Source organism: Balaenoptera musculus, chromosome 3, assembly GCF_009873245.2.
Source record: "Balaenoptera musculus isolate JJ_BM4_2016_0621 chromosome 3, mBalMus1.pri.v3, whole genome shotgun sequence".
In the NCBI taxonomy this organism is placed as follows: Eukaryota; Metazoa; Chordata; class Mammalia; order Artiodactyla; family Balaenopteridae; genus Balaenoptera; species Balaenoptera musculus.
Window position 1 is genome coordinate 19,207,447 of NC_045787.1, and position 22,267 is coordinate 19,229,713.

The 22,267-nt window shown below is 35.0% G+C and overlaps 1 protein-coding gene across 3 annotated transcripts in view; it reads right to left on the reverse strand.

The window, feature by feature from the left end:
* The window catches only part of LOC118892753 (cadherin-10), a 120,088-nt gene that overhangs the window by 16,277 nt on the left and 81,544 nt on the right, over positions 1-22,267 (reverse strand). For all 3 annotated transcript variants that reach the window (XM_036847655.1, XM_036847653.1, XM_036847654.1), the window contains exons 5-7: positions 8,732-8,919; positions 7,158-7,411; positions 2,848-2,984 (exon numbers count right to left, since the gene is read on the reverse strand). In XM_036847655.1, the coding sequence (XP_036703550.1) occupies positions 2,848-2,984; positions 7,158-7,411; positions 8,732-8,919 (579 nt within the window). The remainder of the gene's footprint in view (positions 1-2,847; positions 2,985-7,157; positions 7,412-8,731; positions 8,920-22,267) is intronic.

Below are 22,267 nucleotides of genomic sequence, written 5' to 3' on the forward strand. Positions count from 1 at the left end.
ACATAATTGACTTAGCTGTTTACAGAATTGTCATTACTTCAACTAGCTTTAGAAGTTAAATTTCTCAAAGTATCTGAAATAGAAAATGCAATTCCTAGCTCATTAGGCTTGAATAAGGAGCTTGAATCGAGCAGAGAGCACAAACAATCATGATTCTGGAGTAATCAGACTGGATCCTGTCGGGCCCATCTAAACATTGTGATACGGATACAGAGAGAGAAATAAAACTTTCCTTAAGAAAATCTCAGAAATTCTTCAGTTCACCCTGAGAGACACAGCTATTTATATCTCATTATGGAAAAACTGGATTGTTTGGATGGTGGGGTTAATCTATATTTCAGAGGCAGATTTAAGAAAAAGTTAAATCTAGTACTTTCTCTTGAGGCATTAAGTTCATTGCTGATGATCAGTCTAGCCCGGTTCCATCCTTCTGAGACTCTCCGTAATTCAGCCCCAATGCCCTGCTTTCCAAATCTTGGAATGATTACTTTGAATAACTTGACCTTGATATATGTTTGCGGATTCAGCTTAGTGTTTCAGATCTGAAATGTATAGGCTTAGTTTTTTTTTCTTTTTTACCATGATTCAGTCCCTAATTTATGCTTCTTTTTAAAACAAACAGTTGCTCTATTCCATGCACATATCATAATACAGGAATCAGAAACCATGAACAGGTTTGTGTGTGTAGACAGGGCTGGCTCATGGGAGTGTGTAACTGAGCAGGGCCTCACACTCAGAAGGGCCCCACCCACCCTTATTTAATGCTCTGCTGTTGCCATCTTTTTTTTTTTTTTAACATCTTTACTGGAGTATAATTGCTTTATAATGGTGTGATAGTTTCTGCTTTATAACAAACTGAATCAGCTATACATATACCTATATCCCCATATCTCCTCCCTCTTGCATCTCCTTCCCACCCTCCCTATCCCACCCCTCTAGGTGGTCACAAAGCACCAAGCTGATCTCCCTGTGCTATGCGGCTGCTTCCCACTAGCTAGCTATTTTACATTTGGTAGTGTATATAAGTCCATGCCACTCTCTCAGGTTGTCCCAGCTTACCCTTCCCCCTCCCCGTGTCCTCAAGTCCATTCTCTACGTCTGCGTCTTTATACCTGCCCTGCCCCTAGGTTCTTCAGAACCTTTTCTTTTTTTTAGATTTCATATATATGTGTTAGCATATACTAACACATTGTTTTTCTCTTTCTGACTTACTTCACTCTGTATGACAGACTCTAGGTCCATCCACCTCACTACAAATAGTGCAATTTTGTTTCTTTTTATGGCTGAGTAATATTCCATTGTATATATGTGCCACATCTTCTTTATCCATTTATCTGTCGATGGACACTTAGGTTGCTTCCATGTCCTGGCTATTGTAAATAGAGCTGCAGTGAACATTGTGGTACATGACTCTTTGAATTACGGTTTTCTCAGGGTATATGCCCAGTAGTGGGATTTCTGGGTCGTATGGTAGTTCTATTTTTAGTTTTTTAAGGAACCTCCATACTCTTCTCCATAGTGGCTGCATCAATTTACATTCTCACCAAGAGTGAAAGAGGGTTCCCTTTTCTCCACACCCTCTCCAGCATTTATTGTTTGTAGGTTTTTTGATGATAGCCATTCTGACTGGTGTGAGGTGATACCTCATTGTAGTTTTGATTTGCATTTCTCTAATGATTAGTGATGTTGAGCATCCTTTCATGTGTTTGTTGGCAATCTGTATATCTTCTTTGGAGAAATGTCTATTTAGGTCTTCTGCCCATTTTTGGATTGGGTTGTTTGTTTTTTTGATATTGAGCTGCATGATTGCTTATGAATTTTGGAGATTAATCCTTTGTCAGCTGCTTCATTTGCAAATAATTTTCTCCCATTCTGAGGGTTGCCTTTTCGTCTTGTTTATGTTCTCCTTTGCTGTGCAAAAGCTTTTAGTTTCATTAGGTCCCATTTGTTTATTTTTGTTTTTATTTCCATTTCTCTAGGAGGTGGGTCAAAAAGGATCTTGCTGTGATTTATGTCATAGAGTGTTCTGCCTATGTTTTCCTCTAAGAGTTTTATAGTGTTGCCATCTTAAATTTCTTAATCATGTTTTAACATGAGGCCTGATACTTTCATTTTATAATAGGCTCTCAAAATTATGTAGTCAGTCCTGTGTATGGATAAGAACTTTTGCAATTAGTGACAGATATGATTTTGAATGCTGGCTCTGTCTGTTACTAGTTGGATGAAATTTCGTAAATTTGGTATAGAATTAAGTCATTCTAGAAACAGAATGACTAGTTTCAAATCCCAGTTTTACTACTTCTGTCATTGTGACTTTGGACAAGTTACTAAAATCCTTGGAGTCTTATTTCCTTCTCTGTTAAATAAGGTCAAGAAAAATATTAGGAGGAAAGAATTCATTTAAAATTCTTAGAATAATACCTTCACCGAGTGTTTAGTGTTAGCTCTTATTACTAATACCTTTGTTTCTTCACCTGTAAAAAGGAAGTAATAATATCTATCTCTGTGTTTATTGTTAAATAATGGACTCCCAGCATTTTAGCATAGATTTTAATTCATGGCGTCCAAGTAACAATTTTAATACATTTCCCTTTCTCCCAAAGAGAATATCTTTAGTTTCTAATTCTAGATCATTTTTATTAGTTAATATTAAATGTAGATTTGTGGATGCCTACAGCTATTTCTCAGTATATATAGAAACTATTGAAAAAAATTACAGGTGTTGAGAAGCCTTTTAAAACCTTAGATTGAAATTACAACTCATGTGTGCAATGAGAAGAAATTATTCTTAATTCAAAATAAAACCTAAAATTATGCTAAATATGATATACATAAAATTCATCTTACTGATTTCAGCAGCGATAACAGTAAGATTGTGCCACTGAAATAGTTCACGGTCAAGTGGCTTTGATGTATAAAGGGATCCATTTCCAGAATGTATGTTAAAGATCCTGTCAAGGTCAGTATGGCGATCCAAGGAAAATCTGAACATAGAGGGCAGAGAAAAATACACGGCAGCATTACTGATGGTTTGCAGGAGAAAATGGTGAAATGCAAAGACACATATATAGTGATATATAATAATTTCAGGAGAGTACATAGTACTGATCCAGGATGCAGGCTGTGTCATGGATTTATCACAAACACACACACACACACACAAACTGACCCTCTCCCATCCCCCCAAAACCTCTTCCCAAGACCTGAATTGACCTTTGTTCTGCATTCAAATGCTGGTCTTCTGAATGTTTGTTTAATTAAATCATTGTCTATTGCATAGTCAACTGACCCTGATGTATTTTTCCACAGAACTTGGAATTACAAGTTTTACATTACCAACTGACATTACCTAGTGATTGAGAATTCTGTTGAAGAATTATTACAAAGATCAAATGCAAAATATCATTCCCACTAGTAAAGTTTTCAGTAAGAATATTGGAGACAACATTAGTTCCCTCAGAGTAGTAGATCATCAATTTATGATGGTGTTCAGCAGCTTCAAAGTATGATACCCAGGTAGCTTTGGTTTCTTACCCACATGTATCATTATAAAATGTATACATTTTAACTATAAATGTTTTAAAAATAGAAAAGTTTGGGATAGGAGTTTTTATATGTTTGTATCAAATTAAATCTTAGTATATATATTACAAAACCAACTATTCTGCAAATTGATTAAAGGCATTGTGTCCGGTGTCATTCCAAAGCCCAGCTACAGGTTTATCAATCAGGATGATGTAGTTGGGGTAAGTTCCATTATTTTGGGGGTTGTCAGCCAAGGTTTAAAAGAGCTGTACCCCTCATTGGTGGTTCTTGCCACTTCACAATCCTAGTTGTTTACAAATGTTTCGTAATTCTTGAGTTAGCAAGCATAATCCCCCAAGTTATCTTTAATGTTCCCTATTTAAAAATTTTAAAAAGAAAGCAAAATAAACATGACAAAACTAGGAGTAATATCTAGTTATGGCATATATTTTCCTAAGCCACAACTGTCATTTATTTGAAGGAACAAAATATGAAATATTATTTTTAAATAGTATTTTGTAAGTAATAACACAAAATAATTTTGAAAGTGCCATAAAAGTTTTTTCTTTTAGTGTTCCAAACTTGTATAATATTTCCAAAGATCAATTGAAATTTATGATCTTTTGCAGGGTTTTTAATAAATTGCGTTAGAAGAATAACTTAATATTTTGATACAGTTAATATGATTTTATTTTTGAGGATTGCTTATTTTAGATTTTTATTTTAAATCAATTCTAAGTAGAATAGACCAGTAATTTAGAAATTTCCTTAATAAACCCCAGCCCTCTCTAGTAACACAATATGAATTTAGTTTTGTATTAAACTACATGCTTTAGCCATTCACAAATAAAGCAAAACATTGTATCTCTGTATCTGGAATAATTCACAAATTATATCCCAGGTTGACAAAATTCTTTTACTCCTGAAAGATTCAATGTAAATTTTACCTCCTCCTTGGACTGTTCCATGATTACCTGAAGTAGAAGCTATTTGTCCCCTTCCATCCTAAAGCACCTTCTACCATCATCTCTGCCATTTACCACATTGTATTAGGAATTCATTTCATCTCACATCTCGAACAGGAAATCAAACATGAAAACAGCAAGCGTCATACTTGGAATCTAGTAGATACTCAATGAATCTTATTTCTCATACTGAATCTTCTTTCCTAACAGACTGTGCATTCCCTGAGAAACAAATTAGTAACTGACATGGTGACCCACAAATATTTGTTGAATGACTTCTTTGGCATTTTGGCAAATGATAAGTATCCTTATTTCTATAGAAATATGACAGGAAGTTGCATTATGTAAATCAATATAGAGCATCATTGTCTTTTCCAAATCCATTTTATGTGTGTTTTGTCTTTTTTCTTGTAGTTCAGTTTAAAAGCTAGTGACAAAATTTAAAGGATTATGTGAAATTATCTTGACGATACAGAGAGATCCTGTTTCTTTTTCAAACCTGATATAGTTATAGTTGACGCTTGAACAACATGGGTTTGAATTTCCTGGGTCTACTTATATGCAGATATTTTCAGAAAATATAAACTAGAGTCTGTGTTTATTGAATAAATAAATCTGAGGTTGAATCCTTGGACGCGGAACCACGGATGCAGAGGGCCAACTATAAAGTTACACTCAGATTTTTGACTGTGGGGAGGGGGCGAGGGGAGATTTGCACCCCTAATCCCTGAGTTGTTCAAGGGACAACTGTTTATTTTTCAATTCTCTATCAGTAAATTATGTTTATTACCTAACATTTTCATTTTAAAAATCAGTTCCAAAAGACATATTTTAGGTAAATACCTTTGATTATTGCATTAACATCCACAATACATGACATGGACAGTTTATAACATGACCAGTATTATCCGATTATCCATCCCTAAATACATTGCTTTAGCAAAACTACTTTATCTCTTTGATTATATATATACATCTTTTTAATCTGCATGGTCTATCAAGATTAACATCCAGAAATATTCATTTGCTTTTTCTACATCAAGTTAGTACAAATTCAAATATACAACAACGACCTTAGCTAGACTCTGTCATTAATAAGCAATGAAGTCATTAATTCTGTTGCTTAGTACACATAAATGGATTATTTTCTCCTGGTCCTGAAATTTGCATCCTGATGAAAAATTTAACTTAAGAAAGAATCCACAGACATATTTTAACATGTAATAACCATTAGTCTATGAGAATATTTAGAATCTATTTCACTGTGTGGAAAAATATATTGCCTCTTAATAATGCCATGATTTAAACTGAACTTTTAAAAAATATTATATTTTATTTTAAGAAGGCCATTTTAAAACCAGGAACACAGAACACAGGCTATTAAAGTCAGTTAGGAGCTCTGCCAAGGGAATGCTTGGTAGTATTCAATGGGGAAGAATAAGAGTGTATGTTCGATAAATGTCTACCGAATGAATGACAAGAAAAAAAAAAAAGCTTTAAAGGAAAAAAATCCAAGGAATGCAGCAATTTCAATGAAGATAAATGGATGGGAGAGGCATTTATGGGAAAATCATGCTGACAGATGGGAACTGTACTTGACTACCATATGCAGGTTTTGGCTGCCAATATGTAACCTGTCATGCTGTATGTGACTATAAGAAAATATTTAGGTAAAATTATATAAATCAAATAATAATTTAATATATATGCATATAAATATATATATAATATGAAGTCACTTGATGATATGGCAGAACCTACAGAATTTTAAACTTTGAGCTAGAGTCACATGGTGCATAAAAGTAGAGGTTCTGATATTCCACTGCTGCATAGTTAGGAGTCAGAGAAGTGTGTACTTGGAAATTGTACAACCACTTGAACTCCTACTAGACTGGCCCACATTGTAAAAAGGATAAGCAAAATCAGTCTGCTGAGGATAAGGAAACAAATGAAATCCAAAACAATTGATGGACTAACAGTTTAAAGTGAGCAGAAATTTTGAGCCTGAATATTGTATATAGATATTTGTACTTTTTTAAAATGAGAGAACAAATGTCAGTGAAAACTTTGTCTTTCTCATTTGTATGTTTTTATCACACCTTATATGCTTTTAGGTGCCATAAGAAAACAAAGCAAAACGAAAGTTTGAAATGACTCTGATCTTTCTAGAATGTTCTGAACTTTTTGATATAGCCAAAAGAACACCAAAAAAACTTCCCCCTTTGCTGGCAGGAGTATAGAAGTTTCTAAACTCATAACTACATTGTAACATTGTTATGATTATATAATTTTTAATTATTAAAACTCCTCTCAACCTCATATTATTTAAGAACCCAAAAGCACAGATAAATTGATTTTGTTACATTGCAAATGCACAGCTGAAATAGTCCCCTTTATCTGTACCAGGCGTCAGAACAACAAATATCTTAAAGAGACAGGCAGATGATACAAGCCAAGTTTCAGTAACTGGCATGATTAAAACTGAATCAAACTATGAAATTTGTGCATAGCCTGCCCCCCAGAACACAGACTATTTTAAATACTTGTACTCACCCAACATATGCACAGCTCTATCTTTTAATGCATTAAACGCTTTAAATAGAATTTCATGCTCTCTACATTTACTTCAATTCCCTTTCTTTTCATCCTAAGCATAATCATAATTACCTAATGGGGCTAGAAGTAGAATCTGGGTCCCTTGCCATCACAGTGCCAATGATTGTACCCACTTCAATATCTTCATGAACCTCAAACAGATAGGAGGATCTGCTGAAAACAGGTGGTTCGTCCACGTCTTCGATAGAGATTTTCACGATTGCCGTATCTTTAAATGGTCCTAGGTAATAAAAACGTGGGTCCACATGGGTATTTTCTGCTTCAACCTTCAGAGTGTAAAGCCTTCGGCTCTCATAGTCAAGTGGCTGTATTAAAAATAATTAAGTAAATAAATCATCAAATTAGATTGAGGGAAATTGAATTATATGTTCCTTCCAAGTTACAGTATGATTTTTAAAGCCTAGTTGAGTTGTCAAGTTGTTTATAAACTGTAAATAATTAAAATTAATAAAAATATATAATCTTTACACATCAGGTAGAATTCAATTTTTACTTCTTATGTACTTAAAATGTAGTACTTCAGAACATAGGAAAATGAGATTTTAAATCTTAGAAAAATTGAAAAGGATATTAAGACCTGTCTCATATAGTGGTAACTCATTACAAAACGTGGGCTGGTGGATTGTGTGTGTGTTTGTGTGTACGTATGTGTGCTGAGGTGTTGGCTACTGCTAAGTTTTTCTAAGTAAAAAATTCAGTAATCTTTTAAAATATATGTTTTGATACTTCCATTCCATTCAACAGGCTCATGGCACTACATAAATTTGATGAAATTTTGAAGACTAATACAAAACTTTTCAGCAGTTATATGAAACATTGAAAATAAGAAAAACCTTGGGTAAAGAGAAAAATTTTGATAGCTAATTGGTAATTACGTTACATTATGAAACAAAAAGGAACTTAAATATTCAGTAAGTAAGTCACTCCTTTGCTGGTCATTGTCTGTTTAAAAGTGGTTGTGTACCTTGAACTTCGCAGTAGCCTCTGAGAGAGTTCCGTGATTAACTGATGTTTACTTTATACAAATAGAGTGTTCAGGACATTTCATTAGGACCTAAATTTTACTGGGCCTTATTTTTTCTTATAAGGATGGTACTGAATGTACAATAAAAAACTAGTTACCTTTAAATCATATCACTGAGCATATGTTAGCAGAAAAGTTTAATTTATGTAGCAGAAGGGAAAATGTGAACAATGAAATTATTTTCCAATCCATGCTGTCTCTTTTTATTAGCAACTCTAATTATTGCTTCATACATCTGGATAGATGGCATGCTACTTTTTATGCCTCCAACTGTGATGATATATTACTATTATTAGTTATTAACTATTTTTTTAAGGAAACGATGTTAATAAGGGGCTTTTATTAACATGGCTCAGAAATACAATCACATGTATATTAACTTGCCTTTTAAATTTTGTAAAATCTCAGGTTTCATGTTTTAATTAACAAAAACATTTGGTCAAAACATTCAAGATCTTTGGCTTTATGTCTCTCATACTTATGCATTTACATTGGAACATGGTAGGGATATTTCTTAATGGACAGAGCATGAGTGGATAATACATATCGAAATCCCTACTTCCTAAACAGTCAGATGATGATTTCTATTGATGTTCTGCACCTTTTTCACAGTGATGATGCCTTCCTGTGTGTCCTTCTCAGTTCTGATGTCAAACATATCAGTCCCATCACCATCAATAATTCGGTATTCTACTTCAGCATTTTTCCCAGTATCAGCATCAGTTGCTTTTACACTTCCAATGGATGTGCCAACTGGGGAGGATTCAAGAACTCGAAGATGGATGGTGTCTGTAAAGATTACAGAAAAGAAGAGAGAGAGACAGAGATTTCTCAGTAGAGTATTCCAAGGTAAAATGTGTATGAGAAAATATTGTAAATCTTAAACTCTACATTAGATGTTGACTAATAAGTTGAATACACACAATATGGATAATATAAAGTCTAGGAACAGAAAAAGTGGGAATCTGGGGGATTTGGTCTGTGCCTATTATAAATAGTGAGACCCAATGTCTAATTGTATCAGAAGTTCTGTTTTTAAAAATGAGCATGTTGTCTTTTTTTGCATTTGCACAAGTAACTAGATATCAGCTTTGAGTGCACATATGTACCTGTGTGTGTTTATACAATCACAACAAATCACAGAATATACTGTGAATATTTATATTTTGCAGTGAACGTATTTTTAAATTGTTTTTCTTTTCTTGTTTTTAGTTATTTACTGCTCAGTTTATTTCAGCTGCAGGGCAGAACATTACAAAATTCCATGAAATCAGCTGTAGTGGGGAAGAATCCCACTTATATTTGTGACAGGAGACACAAAGGATACTCTGTGGGAGAAATACAAAGATGCCCTTCACAGTGTCAGTGTAAAAGCACTAAATTCTGACCAATTCCCTTACATTTCAGAGCAAAACAAGAATTTATCTAAGCCCCTGGTACACCTATTCATGCTTCAGCATGAACAACCTCTCCTGCTAATGAGATTTATATTTTAGTACCTGATCATAAACTACACACTACTGACAGATTAATCGACCTGAGGAACACTTCTGGTTAGAGCACCTTCTTGCTCATAAGCCTTAAGTAATTCTCCTTAATATACATAATAAAGTCCAGACCTCTTAGCTAGTCATGCTCTTGCCTGACTATATCTTTCCTAATGTGTCTTTCTGTTAGTCACTTCCAGGAAAGATCTGCACCAAACTGGACTTTTCAAAGCCTTCTTGTCAAAAATTAATTTCTTATATCTCTATAGTTCACATACTATTTCCCTCACATAAAATTCTTCCCCCCCCACGACCCTCAAATAATCATAACATAATTTATCAAATCTGAGAAAATGGGTCTACTATGTGCTGAGTGTTTAGGGGGCTATGGCCATCAAAATTCCTATGTTGAACCCCTAACTCCCATTCACTACCTCAAAATATGACTGTACTAGAAGATAACGTCCTTAGAGAGGTAATTAAGGTTAAATGAGAACATTAGGGTGAGCCCTAATCTAACATGACTAGTGTCCTAATTTGGACACAGACAGGCACAGAGGAAAGCCCATGTGAAGACACGGAGAAGATGGCCATCTACAAGCCAATGAGAGGCCTCAGAAGAAACCACCTTGATCTTGGGCTTCCAGCTTCCAGAACTGTGAGAAAAGAAATATCTATTGTTTAAACCATACAGTATGTGGTACTTTGTTATGGCAGCCCTAACAAACTAATACAGGCATCTATATCTGCTCAGTTTGAAAAGTCCTTTTCTAGGAGACATCATTAAGACTCAATTTCTACCACACCCTGGTTAGTCACTTAATGCATACTTTTAAATTCTTTTTGTACATTTTTTCTCTCCATTAATCTCTGGTAACACATTGTTGAATGCAACTCTCAATTCATTCCTTAGCTACTGTCTTGTTGGCTCTCTTTGCCTTTGCTATTTCTTCTGCTAGAAACAGCTGCTCCTAGATATTCAGATGGCTCATTCACTTTCTTCCTTCAGGTGACTGCTCAACTCTGACCCCCAGAAGCTTTCACCAATGACCTTACTGAAAACAACTTTATGGAGAAGACCACTCCCAATCACTCTTCATATCCCTTGCCACTGATGGCATTATATTATTTACTTGTTTATTTGTATGTACCATAAGGATGTTGTATTGATACAAGACAGGGACGACCTTGTATTTTTTCACCTCTATATTCCCATTGTATTTCTTTGAATGTAGCAGCCTCTACATACTTATTCTTATGTTGGATAACTGAGAAGCTTCCTAACTCGTCTACCAGGTGCTATTCTTGGCCAAATCCACTCAAATCTCAGCTATTCTCAGTACACATTGCATCCATACTATCCCTTTGAAAACAGTAATTTAATCAATAATTATTCAGAACTTCAAAACCATTTGATAGCTCTCTTTGTACTTAAAATAAAACATACATAGGCTGGCCCGCCACAGATTGGCTCCTTTTTCTTGTCATTCCCTCCCTTAATTAATAGTCTCCATAACACTCCTTTAGGTTTAGTTCTCCTTTAGGTTTTTAAAATATGCTTTTCTTCTTCAATTTAATACACTTTTCTCCCTCATGGAAGATTTTCTACACAATGCATTGCCTGGCAACCTCTAGCTCTTCCTTTTGATATACATTTATTTTCACTATGCTTCTACCACAGAACACCATCAACTCTAGCCTACTTACTTCAACAACTTTCTTTTAAATATTAAATGTTAGAGAAGTAGCATCTCAATGAATTGATTTACTACACTGGAGCCGAAGTAGCCTTTCTAAAAGACAGAAATGATTTAACTTCTCTACTGAAAGCACTTTTTATTGATGTTAGGATAAATTCTTAATTTCTTCATTTGGTTTATAATGTCTTATAAAATCCGGGTTTTAAAAAAAATCTTCAGTACCATGCTTATCTAGTCTCAAACCTAGAGTATATGTGGAATACAGCCAAAAATAATTTTTTTCAATAAATGATCAGTCATCCAGACTAGAAACATTATAAATACATGGAATATTTAACAAAATAAATCAAGTAATATGGATGTTTTGACTGACATTTATATATATAAAACCTGCATGCACCATATAGAGAATATAGATTCTTTTCAAGCAGGCATGAAACATTGAACCCAATTTGATCAAGTATTAAGTTATTAGACAAGTTTGAATACATTTTAATAAATCAGTATCTACTAAATTCTCTGACCAGTATACAATTAAGATAGAGGTTAAAACAAAAAAGATAATCCCCCAAATACTCATATTCTTGAAAATTTAGAAGAATGAAGAATAACTTCTATGCAACTGATGGTTCAAATAAAATACAAATTGGGAGACAAAAAAATTGAAAAAGAAATTAAAAGAAACTCAAATATGTGGTGAAGAGAAAATGATTTTACTTAAAGAAGGTAACTTACAACTTTATGTGCAAAGTCTTCTGGAGAAAAGAAAAATGAGGACTGTTTTCCAACTCATTATGTGAGATCAGTACTGTATGCCCCTGATACCAAAACCAGACAAGAAAAGTCCAGTGGTTATATAGTGTGGGTTAAAACTCAAGCTGCACCATACCTGACTGTATAATATTTAGCAAGTTCATTTTTAATTTTTAATTCATAATCTCCTATATAGTATAAAGTTTAGTATGTGAGAAACACTATTCTAATCACTTTACTATTAACTAAATTCCATACTTTGTTTTAACTTCACCAGCTATTCCATTAAAGTCTTTTCAGAGATCTTACTTTGTATTTAGTTGTCATGCCTATTTATTTTCCTCCAATCTGTGAGACTTCTTCAGTATTTCCTTGCTTCCTATGACCTTGACACCTTTAAAGAATACTGGCCAGTTATTTTATAAAAAATCTTTAAAATTAGGTCTGTCTCATATTTTCTCATGATTAGATCGAGGTCATCCATTTCTTTTTTTTTTTGTCAAGGATATCATAAGAGTGATCTGTTTTTAGTGTAGCACTGGATGCAAATATGTCTTATGAATGATGATTTAACCTTGATCTCTTGGCTAAGAAGGTGCTTCTGCCAGTCTTTTTCATTTGTTAAGTAAATATTTTTTCTTTATAATTAGTATATATCTTGGGAAATATACTTCAAGATTATGCAAATATCCTATTTTTCCTCAAAAGTCTGCTCATTAATTTTATAATCAATCAATGATCTTCCTTGCAATAATTAATGGTGCAATTATTCTAATGCACCATTAATGGTGATCTTCTATTTTCTTTCTAATGGTGCTTCTAATAGTGATCTTCTATTTTCTTCATTATTTCCACATATATTATTTGGAATTCTTCTGTAAGGAAAAGCTGCCCTTTCTCCCTTACTTATTTATTTATATCAGTAAGGACATTTATTTTATTCTATGTGTTATAATCTAATAATATGGCTATTTATTACTTTGTGCAAGTTCTTACAGGCTTGGTCATTGGGTGATCGATCTTCTAGGTTGGCCCTAGTGTCTTTTCAACATGCTTCCATCATTCATTTACTTTTTGGGGGGGGGGAAGTACTTCCTTAATTCCCAGCATCACAAAATGTTATGGGTTCATCTTATATTTTCCCTGCCCAAGCCCTGAAATCAACCATGTCTCCAAGTGAGTCCTGACTTCTTTTAGTGAAGAAAGAACCATAATTTTTTAAATATAATGTAGTATTCAAAATTTTAGTAAATGGAGCAACTCTTCTTTCATAACATGCAAATATGTCAAAAAAGGCAAAAGGGGGGGCTTCCCTGGTGGCACAGTGGTTGAGAATCTGCCTGCCAATGCAGGGGACATGGGTTCGAGCCCTGGTCTGGGAAGATCCCACATGCCACGGAGCAACTAGGCCCGTGAGCCACAATTACTGAGCCTGCGCGTCTGGAGCCTGTGCTCCGCAACAAGAGAGGCCACGATAATGAGGGGCCTGCGCACCACGATGAAGAGTGGCCCCCACTTACCACAACTAGAGAAAGCCCTCACACAGAAACGAAGACCCAACACAGCCATAAATAAATAAATAAATAAAAAATTTTTTAAAAAAGGCAAAAGGAAGCTATTTGTATTTGAAATGTAAGTCTAATTATGTTTTTGATATAAAAATTTAAATAACAGTAAGTTATTGCCTGTTAACATATTAATTGATCTTTGTTTTAGAAATAAAATATCTGTACACTTCAAAAGGAATTTAGAGTGTTATGATTTAAAATATTAGTATTTAAGGCTTTTCATCATGAGAACACCCTGTAGTACAATAGAATAAAAATACTTAAATAGAAACACTGTAATATTAGAACTGAATACACAAATTTTTATTTATAAATTCATACTTGTAAAGTAGTTGCACATTTTTGTTTTAATCATAGTCACTGAAAAAGGCCTAGAATTCCATTCCACTCGAAAAAAACAAAACCCTAATGGCCAAACACTGGTCACTAATACAGTGCTTTTCTATAATATAAACAAATTCTTCTTGGAGATTTACTGTCTGAGGAATAGAAAGGAAAGTGAGATTAGAATTCCTTGAGATAGAAATTAAATGAGGTATCAGACATTACTGGGATCATAGAAAAGTACAAAGAACCCAATCAACTTGCTTCTACTGTACAGCATTTTGAAAATTTGATTCTTGATAAGTAAATAATTATTTAATTGATTAAAACACATAAAATCAGATTAGGCTTCTGGAAATGTAAGTTAGTTAATTCAGTTGAACTTTTTAGCTCAAAAACAATACGTGGATCACAGAGATAGAGATACACATTTGAAGGTGTTAAAAAAGTATAAGCTCCAAATTGAATGGAAAATGAGAACCTAGAGAAGTAAGTAGAAAACTGAAGCCCACTTTTGGTCTGAAGATATTTGCCATTTTCAAAAATTGATCCTTATTTTTATGGCCTCTTGTAGCAAGAAGAATAAATATCAAACTCCAAGTTATCTGCAGGGTAGTTACACAACAGCAAATAGTCTCCACAATAAGTGTTTTGCGTTCAGTGGAAGGGTGATCTAGACACAAGCCACCCTTTATGACATTTTGCATTCATTGTGTTGGATGATCCTGAAGAGCTAAATTTTTACAGATATAAGCAACTTTAGCCACTAGGGGAGAAAGATGATATTGTGGCCTCCACAACACAAGGGGTGAAGGCTCACAAGGCAGGCTACAATTATTTGGCTAAAAAGTTCGTTCAGGTTTTTCCCTAAGAGCTTACAGAAAAACCCGAACGAATTTTTTGGCCAATCCAATACTTCATGGAGAATCTATGTGGACAAGAAAACCACTGAGATTACGCTACTGGGAGGACCCTTCCTCGCTACCTCTCCTCATACCTTTCTCCCTCACGTGCCTTTTCCAAAAGCGAGAGACATTAATAGCCCTGGAAAGATGTATTACATAGCTCAATGAAAATACAGTTGTAAATACTTGGCTCATAAAGCCACAAAGGAAGAAAAATGATGGAGTCAGGTGCCATAAGATATAGGACAACATGCCAAATGCCTGTTGGAGTATACACACACACGCGTGCGCACACACACACACACATATACATACATACAGATGTATGCATATAAGCTAGTAGAAAATTTAGTCAAGGATGTAAATGGAAAAGAGTTTACAGTAGAATAAACAAGAAAGACAAATAAACATAGAGAAATATACTGGATCTTAATCAAGCAATGCAAATTAAATTAAGGACATGATGTGATATCATTTTACACCTACTAAACTAACAAAAATAAAGTCTGACAAAACCAAATGTAAAAAGTATGTGGTCTAAGAGGAACTATTATGCAGAGCTGATTGGTGTTAAATTTGACACAATGATTTTGGGAAATTTTCGTTTCCTGGGTTACTATAACAAAGTACCAAAATCTAGGTGGCTTTAAACAGTAGAAATTTATTGTCTTACAGTTTTGAAGGCTAGAAGTCTGAAATCTAGGTATCTGGCAGGGCCATTCTCTCCTCGACAGCTCTGGAGAAGATCCTTCTTTCCCTTTTCTAGGTTCTAGTGTTTCCCAGCAATCCTTAGCATTCCTTGACTTGTAGATGCATCATTCCAGTTATATGGCCATCTTTTCCCTGTATGTTCACATTGTATTCCCTTAGTGCGTGTCTCTCTGTGTAACCAAATTGCCCCCTTTTTTAAGGATATCAGTCATATTGGAAAAGGGTCCCAACCCTAATGATCTCCTTTTAACTTGATCACCTATAAAACCCTATTTCCACATAAGGTCACATTCTGAAATACTGTGGATTAGGACTTAAAAGTATATTTTTAGGGGACTCAATTCAACACATAACAGGATTATATGTTGTGATGTTAAATATTAGCATAAATAAAATCCAGCAATGTGCATGAGGAAAATAGCTGCAGAAATGCCACTGTTTGTAAAGTTATGTAAAGTTAAACACGGAATTATTGTTTATAAAGTTAAAAAAAAAAAAGAGGAAGGGAACCAAATGTCAAACAGCATGAGAATAAGTAAATAAATTGTTACATTATCAGACATCCCAATGTAATACAAAATTGAAAACCATGAGCTATAGTTACATCAGAAAAAATGTGAATGAGTCTTAGTTGCATCATATTAAGTGGAAAAAGGCAAATTTCAGAAAATTATATATGGTGTGATACTATTTTTATAAACCATAAACAAGAACTCAACAATATTTTGCTTAGAAAAACATAAATACTATGTATATATATTTATATATGTGAATAATCTCTCTCGAACATGTACATATATGAGCACAAAATTCAAGGATCATGCATGTGAATGCAAACTATTTTTAAAGTCCTTGTAATGCATTAAAGTGGTACTACTTATATTCTTTTGTAGTTATTACATACTGCATGAAAAGGTAAAACAAACAAGCAAACCCATATACATCATAAATAATTGTCAAATTAAGCATTGCTTAAAAGTGTTGTTAGTGTTCCTGGTACTTGATGGAAATAAACATCTTCTATTTAAAATTCAACTTCAGGAGGAACCCTCTAAGATGGTGGTGTGGGAAGACGCAGAGTTAGCATCTCCTCCCAACTAGGGCACCTGCCAGCTGCTGGTGGGGGACCCTGAAGCCCAAGGAGACAGGAGGAACCACCAAATGAACTGGTAAGATGTGGGGGACTGAAGGGGGAGGAGAAGTGGAGGTCAGACAGGATCAACGCCCCTGAGACCAGGGACATCAGGAGAGGCAGGTGGGAGGGGCCCTCTGGGAGGAGCAGGAGAGGAGCAGAGGGCATTTGCCCTGCCCACTCGAGCCCAGGAAGCCTGCTGGGCTCCCAGGTGAGGTCCCCTGCCCTCTGATACCAGGGGTGGGGGGCACGCCTGGGCCCCTTCTGTTCCTTGAGCCTAAGCTCCATCTCCCACAGCCCCCAGGGCCTTTTCCAGCTTGTGGGTCCTAAGCATAGGCCCCGCCCACTGCCCAAACCTCACCCTTGCTTAGGCCCCATGCTCCACAGCCAAGGCCTCCCCCCCACTTTTTTTTTTCTTTTCCCTCCTCCTCTTTTTTACTATTGTGGTACTGTTGTACCTGCCAGTTGTTGTTTCATCTATATTTTTACTTTTATATTCTTTCTAACATATCTGTTAGTTTCCTAGTCTAATTTTATTTTTTACATTGTTATTGTCCTCTTTTTTTTTTTTTGCCACCCACATCGCTTGCGGGATCTTGGTTCATAAGCCAGGGGTCGGGCCAAAGCTCCTGCAGTAGGAGCTCTGAGTCTGAACCACTGGACTAACAGAGAACCTCAGACCACAGGGAATATTCATCAGCGTGAGGTCTCACAGTGGTCCTCATCTCAGTACCACGACCCAGCTCTACCCAATAGACAACAAACTCCAGTGTTGGAAGCCTCAGACCAAACAACCAGTAAGACAGGAATACATCCCACTCTTAAAAAAAAAAAAAAATGACATGGCAAAAAAGTATGTCACAGATGAAGAAGCAAGGTAAAACCTACAAGACTACATAAATGAAGAGGAAATAGGCAATCTACTTGAAAAAGAATTCAGAGTAATGATAGTAAAGATGATCCAGAATCTCGGAAATAGAATGGAGGCATGGATTGAGAAAATACAACAAATGTCTAACAAAGATCAAGAAGAAATAAACAACAAATAGAGATGAAAACATAATAACTGAAATGAAAAATACACTAGAAGGAATCAATAACAGAATAACTGAGGCAGAAGAACGAATGAGTGAGCTGGAAGACAAAATGATGGAAATAACTGCTGAGGAGCAGAATAAAGAAAAAAGAATGAAAAGAATTGAAGATAATCTCAGAGACCTCTGGGACAACACTAAATGCACCAACACGTGAATTATGGGGGTCCCAGAAGAAGAAGAGAAAAAGAAAGGGTCTGAGAAAATATTTGAAGAGATCATAGTTGAAAACTTCCCTAATATGGGAAAGGAAATAGTCACCCAAGTCCAGTAAGCACAGGGAGTCCCAAACAGGATAAACCCTAGGAAAAACACACAAAGACACATATTAATCAAACTAACAAAAATTAATTACAAAAGAAAATATTAAAAGCAGCACGGGAAAAACAAAAAATAACATACAAAGGAATCCCCATAAGGTTATCAGCTGATTTTTCAGCAGAAACTCTGCAGGCCAGAAGGGAGTGGCAGGATAAAGTGATGAAAGAGAAAAACCTACAACCAAGATTACTCTACCCAGCAAGGATATCATTCAGATTTGACAGAGAAATAAAAAGATTTTCAGACAAGCAAAAGCTAAGAGAATTCAGCACCATCAAACCGGCTTTACAACAAATGCTAAAGAAACTTCTCTAGGCAGGAAACACAAGAGAAGAAAAAGACCCCCAAAACCAACACAAGGCAATTAAGAAAATGGTAATAGGAACATACATATCAATAATAACCATGAATGTAAATGGATTAAATGCCCCAACCAAAAGACGCAGACTGGCTGAATGGATACAGAAACAAGACCCAAATATATGCTGTCTACAAGAGACCCACTTCAGACCTAGAGACACATACAGACTGAAAGTGAACGTATGGAAAAAGATATTCCAGGTAAATGGAAATCAAAAGAAAGCTAGAGTAGCAATACTCATGTCAAATAAAATAGACGTTAAAATAAAGACTGTTACAAGAGATAAGGAGGGACACTACATAATGATCAAAGGATCAATCCAAGAAGAAGGTATAACAATTATAAATGTTTATGCACCCAACATAGGAGCACCTCAATACATAAAGCAAGTGCTAACAACCATGAAAGGAGAAATCGACAGTAACACAATAATAGTAGAGGACTTTAACACCCCACTTATACCAATGGACAGATCATCCAAACAGAAAATAAATAAGGAAACACAAGCTTTAAATGAGACAATAGACCAGATAGATTTAATTGATATTTATAGAACATTTCACCCAAAAGTGGCAGAATACACTTTCTTCTCAAGTGCACATGGAACATTCTCCAGGATAGATCACATCTTGGGTCACAATCAAGCCTTGGAAAATTTAAGAAAATTGAAATCGTATCAAGCATCTTTTCTGACCACAATGCTATGAGATTGGAAATGAATTACAGGAAAAAAACTGTAGAAAACCCCACAAATACATGGAAGCTAAACAGTGCGCTACTAAATAACCAAGAGATCATTGAAGAAATCAAAGAAGAAATAAAAAAATACATAGAAACAATTGACAACGAAAACACAATAACCCAAAACTTATGGGACTCAGGAAGAGCAGTTCTAAGAGGGTAGTTTGTAGCAATTCAATCTCACATCAAGAAACAAGAAAAATCTCAAATAAACAATCTAACCCTAACTTAAAGCAACTAGAGAAAGAGGAACAAAGAAATCCCAAAGTCAGTAGAAGGAAAGAAATCATAAATGTCAGAGCAGAAATAAATGAAATAGAAATGAAGAAAAAACAATAGCAAAGATCAATAAAATTAAAAGCTGGTTCTTTCAGAAGATAAACAAAATTGATAAACCCTTACTCAGACTCATCAAGAAAAAAAGGGAGAGAATGCAAATCAATAAAATTAGAAGTGAAAAAGGAGAAACCACAACTGACACCACAGAAATGCAAAGGATTATAAGAGACTACTACAAACAACTATATGCCAATAAAATGGACAATCATGAAGAAGTGGAAAAATTCTTGGAAAGGTACAATTTTCCAAGACTGAACCAGGAAGAATTAGAAAATATAAACAGACCTATCACAAGTAATGAAATTGAAACTGTGATTAAAATCTTCCAACAAACAAAAGTCTAGGACCAGATGGCTTCACAGGTGAATTCTATCAAATATTTAGAGAAGATCTAACACTAATCCTTCTCAAACTCTTCCAAAAAATTGCAGAGGGAGAAGCACCCCCAAATTCATTCTACGAAGCCACCATCACCCTGATCCCAAAACCAGAAAAAGAATAACAAAAAAGAAAATTTAGACCAATATCACTGATGAACATAGATGCAAAAATCCTCAACAAAATACTAGCAAACAGAATCCAATAACACATTAAAAGGATCATACACCATGATCAAGTGGGATTTATCCCAGGGATGCAAGGATTCTTCAATATATGCAAATCAATCAATGTGATACACCACATTAACAAATTAAGGAATAAAAACCATATGATCATCTCAATAGATGCAGAAAAAGCTTTTGACAAAATTGAACACCAATTTATGATAAAAACTCTCCAGAATATGGGCCTAGAGGGAACCTGCCTCAACAGAATAAAGGCCATATATTTCAAACCCACAGCAAGCATCATACTCAATGGTGGAAAACTGAAAGCATTTCTACTAAGATCAGGAAGAAGACAAGGATGTCCACTCTTGCCACTCTTATTCAACATAGTTTTTGAAGTCCTAGCCACAGCAATCAGAGAAGAAAAAGAAATAAAAGGAATACAAATTGGAAAAGAAGAAGTAAAACTGTCACTCTTTGCAGATGACATGATACTATACATAGAAAATCCTAAAGATGCCACCAGAAAACTACTAGAACTAATCAATGAATTTGGTAAGGTTGCAGGATACAAAATTAATGCACAGAAATCTCTGGCATTCCTGTACACCAACAATGAAAAATCAGAAAAAGAAATTAAGGAAACACTCCCATTTACCATTGCAACAAAAAGAATAAAATACCGAGGAATAAACCTGCCTAAGGAGGTGAAAGACTTGTACTCAGAAAACTATAAAACACTGATGAAAGAAATCAAAGATGACATAGCAGATGGAGAAATATACCATGTTCTTGGATTGGAAGGATCAATATTGCAAAAATGACTATGCTACCCAAAGCAATCTACAGATTCAGTGCAATCCCTATCAAACTACCAATGGCATTCTTCACAGAATTAGAACAAAAAATTTTACAATTCGTATGGAAACACAAAAGACCCCAAATAGCCAAAGCAATATTGAGAAAGAAAAATGGAGTTGGAGGAATCAGGCTCCCTGACTTCGAACTATACAGTATTCAAGACAGTATGGTACTGGCACAAAAACAGAAATATAGATCAATGGTACAGGATAGAATGCCCAGAGATAAACCCATGCACATATGGTCACCTAATTTATGACAAAGGAGGCAAGAACATACAATGGAGAAAAGACAGCCTTTTCAATAAGTGGTGCTGGGAAAACTGGACAGCTACATGTAAAAGAATTAAATTAGAACACTCCCTAACACCATACACAAAAATAAACTCAAAATGGATTAAAGACCTAAATGTAAGACCAGACGCTATAGAACTCTTTGAGGAAAACATAGCAAAAACACTCTTTGACATAAACCACAGCAAGATCTTTTCTGACCCACCTCCTAGAGTAAGGAAAATAAAAACAAAAATAAACAAATGGGACTTAATTAAATTTAAAAGCTTTTGCACAGCAAAGGAAACCATAAACAAGACAAAAAGACAACCCTGAGAATGGGAGAAAATATTTGCAAATGAAATAACGGACAAAGGATTAATCTCCAAAATATACAAACAGCTCATGGAGCTCAATATCAAAAAAACAAACAACCCAATTAAAAAATGGGTGGAAGACCTAAATAGACATTTCACCAAAGAAGACATACAGATGGCCAAGAGGCACATGAAAAGATGCTCAATGTCACTAATTTTTAGAGAAATGCAAATCAAATCTACAATGAGGTATCACCTCGTGCCAGTCTGAATGGCCATTATCGAAATATCTAGAAAGAATAAATGCTGGAAAGTGTGTGGTGAAAAGGGAACCCTCCTGCACTGTTGGTGGGAATGTAAATTGATACAACCACTATGGAAAATAGCATGGATGTTCCTTAAAAAACAAAAATAAAACTACCATATGACACAGCAACCCCACTACTGGGCATATACCCTGAGAAAACCATAATTCAAAAAGAGACATGTACCACAGTGTTCACTGCAGCTCTTTTTACAATAGCCAGGACATGGAACCAACCTAAATGTCCATCAACAGATGAATGGATAAAGAAGATGTGGCATATATACAATAGAATATTACTCAGCCATAAAAAGATACAAAATGCAGTTATTTGTAGTGAGGTGGATGGACATAGAGCCTATCATACAGAGTGAAGTAAGTCAGAAAGAGAAAAACAAA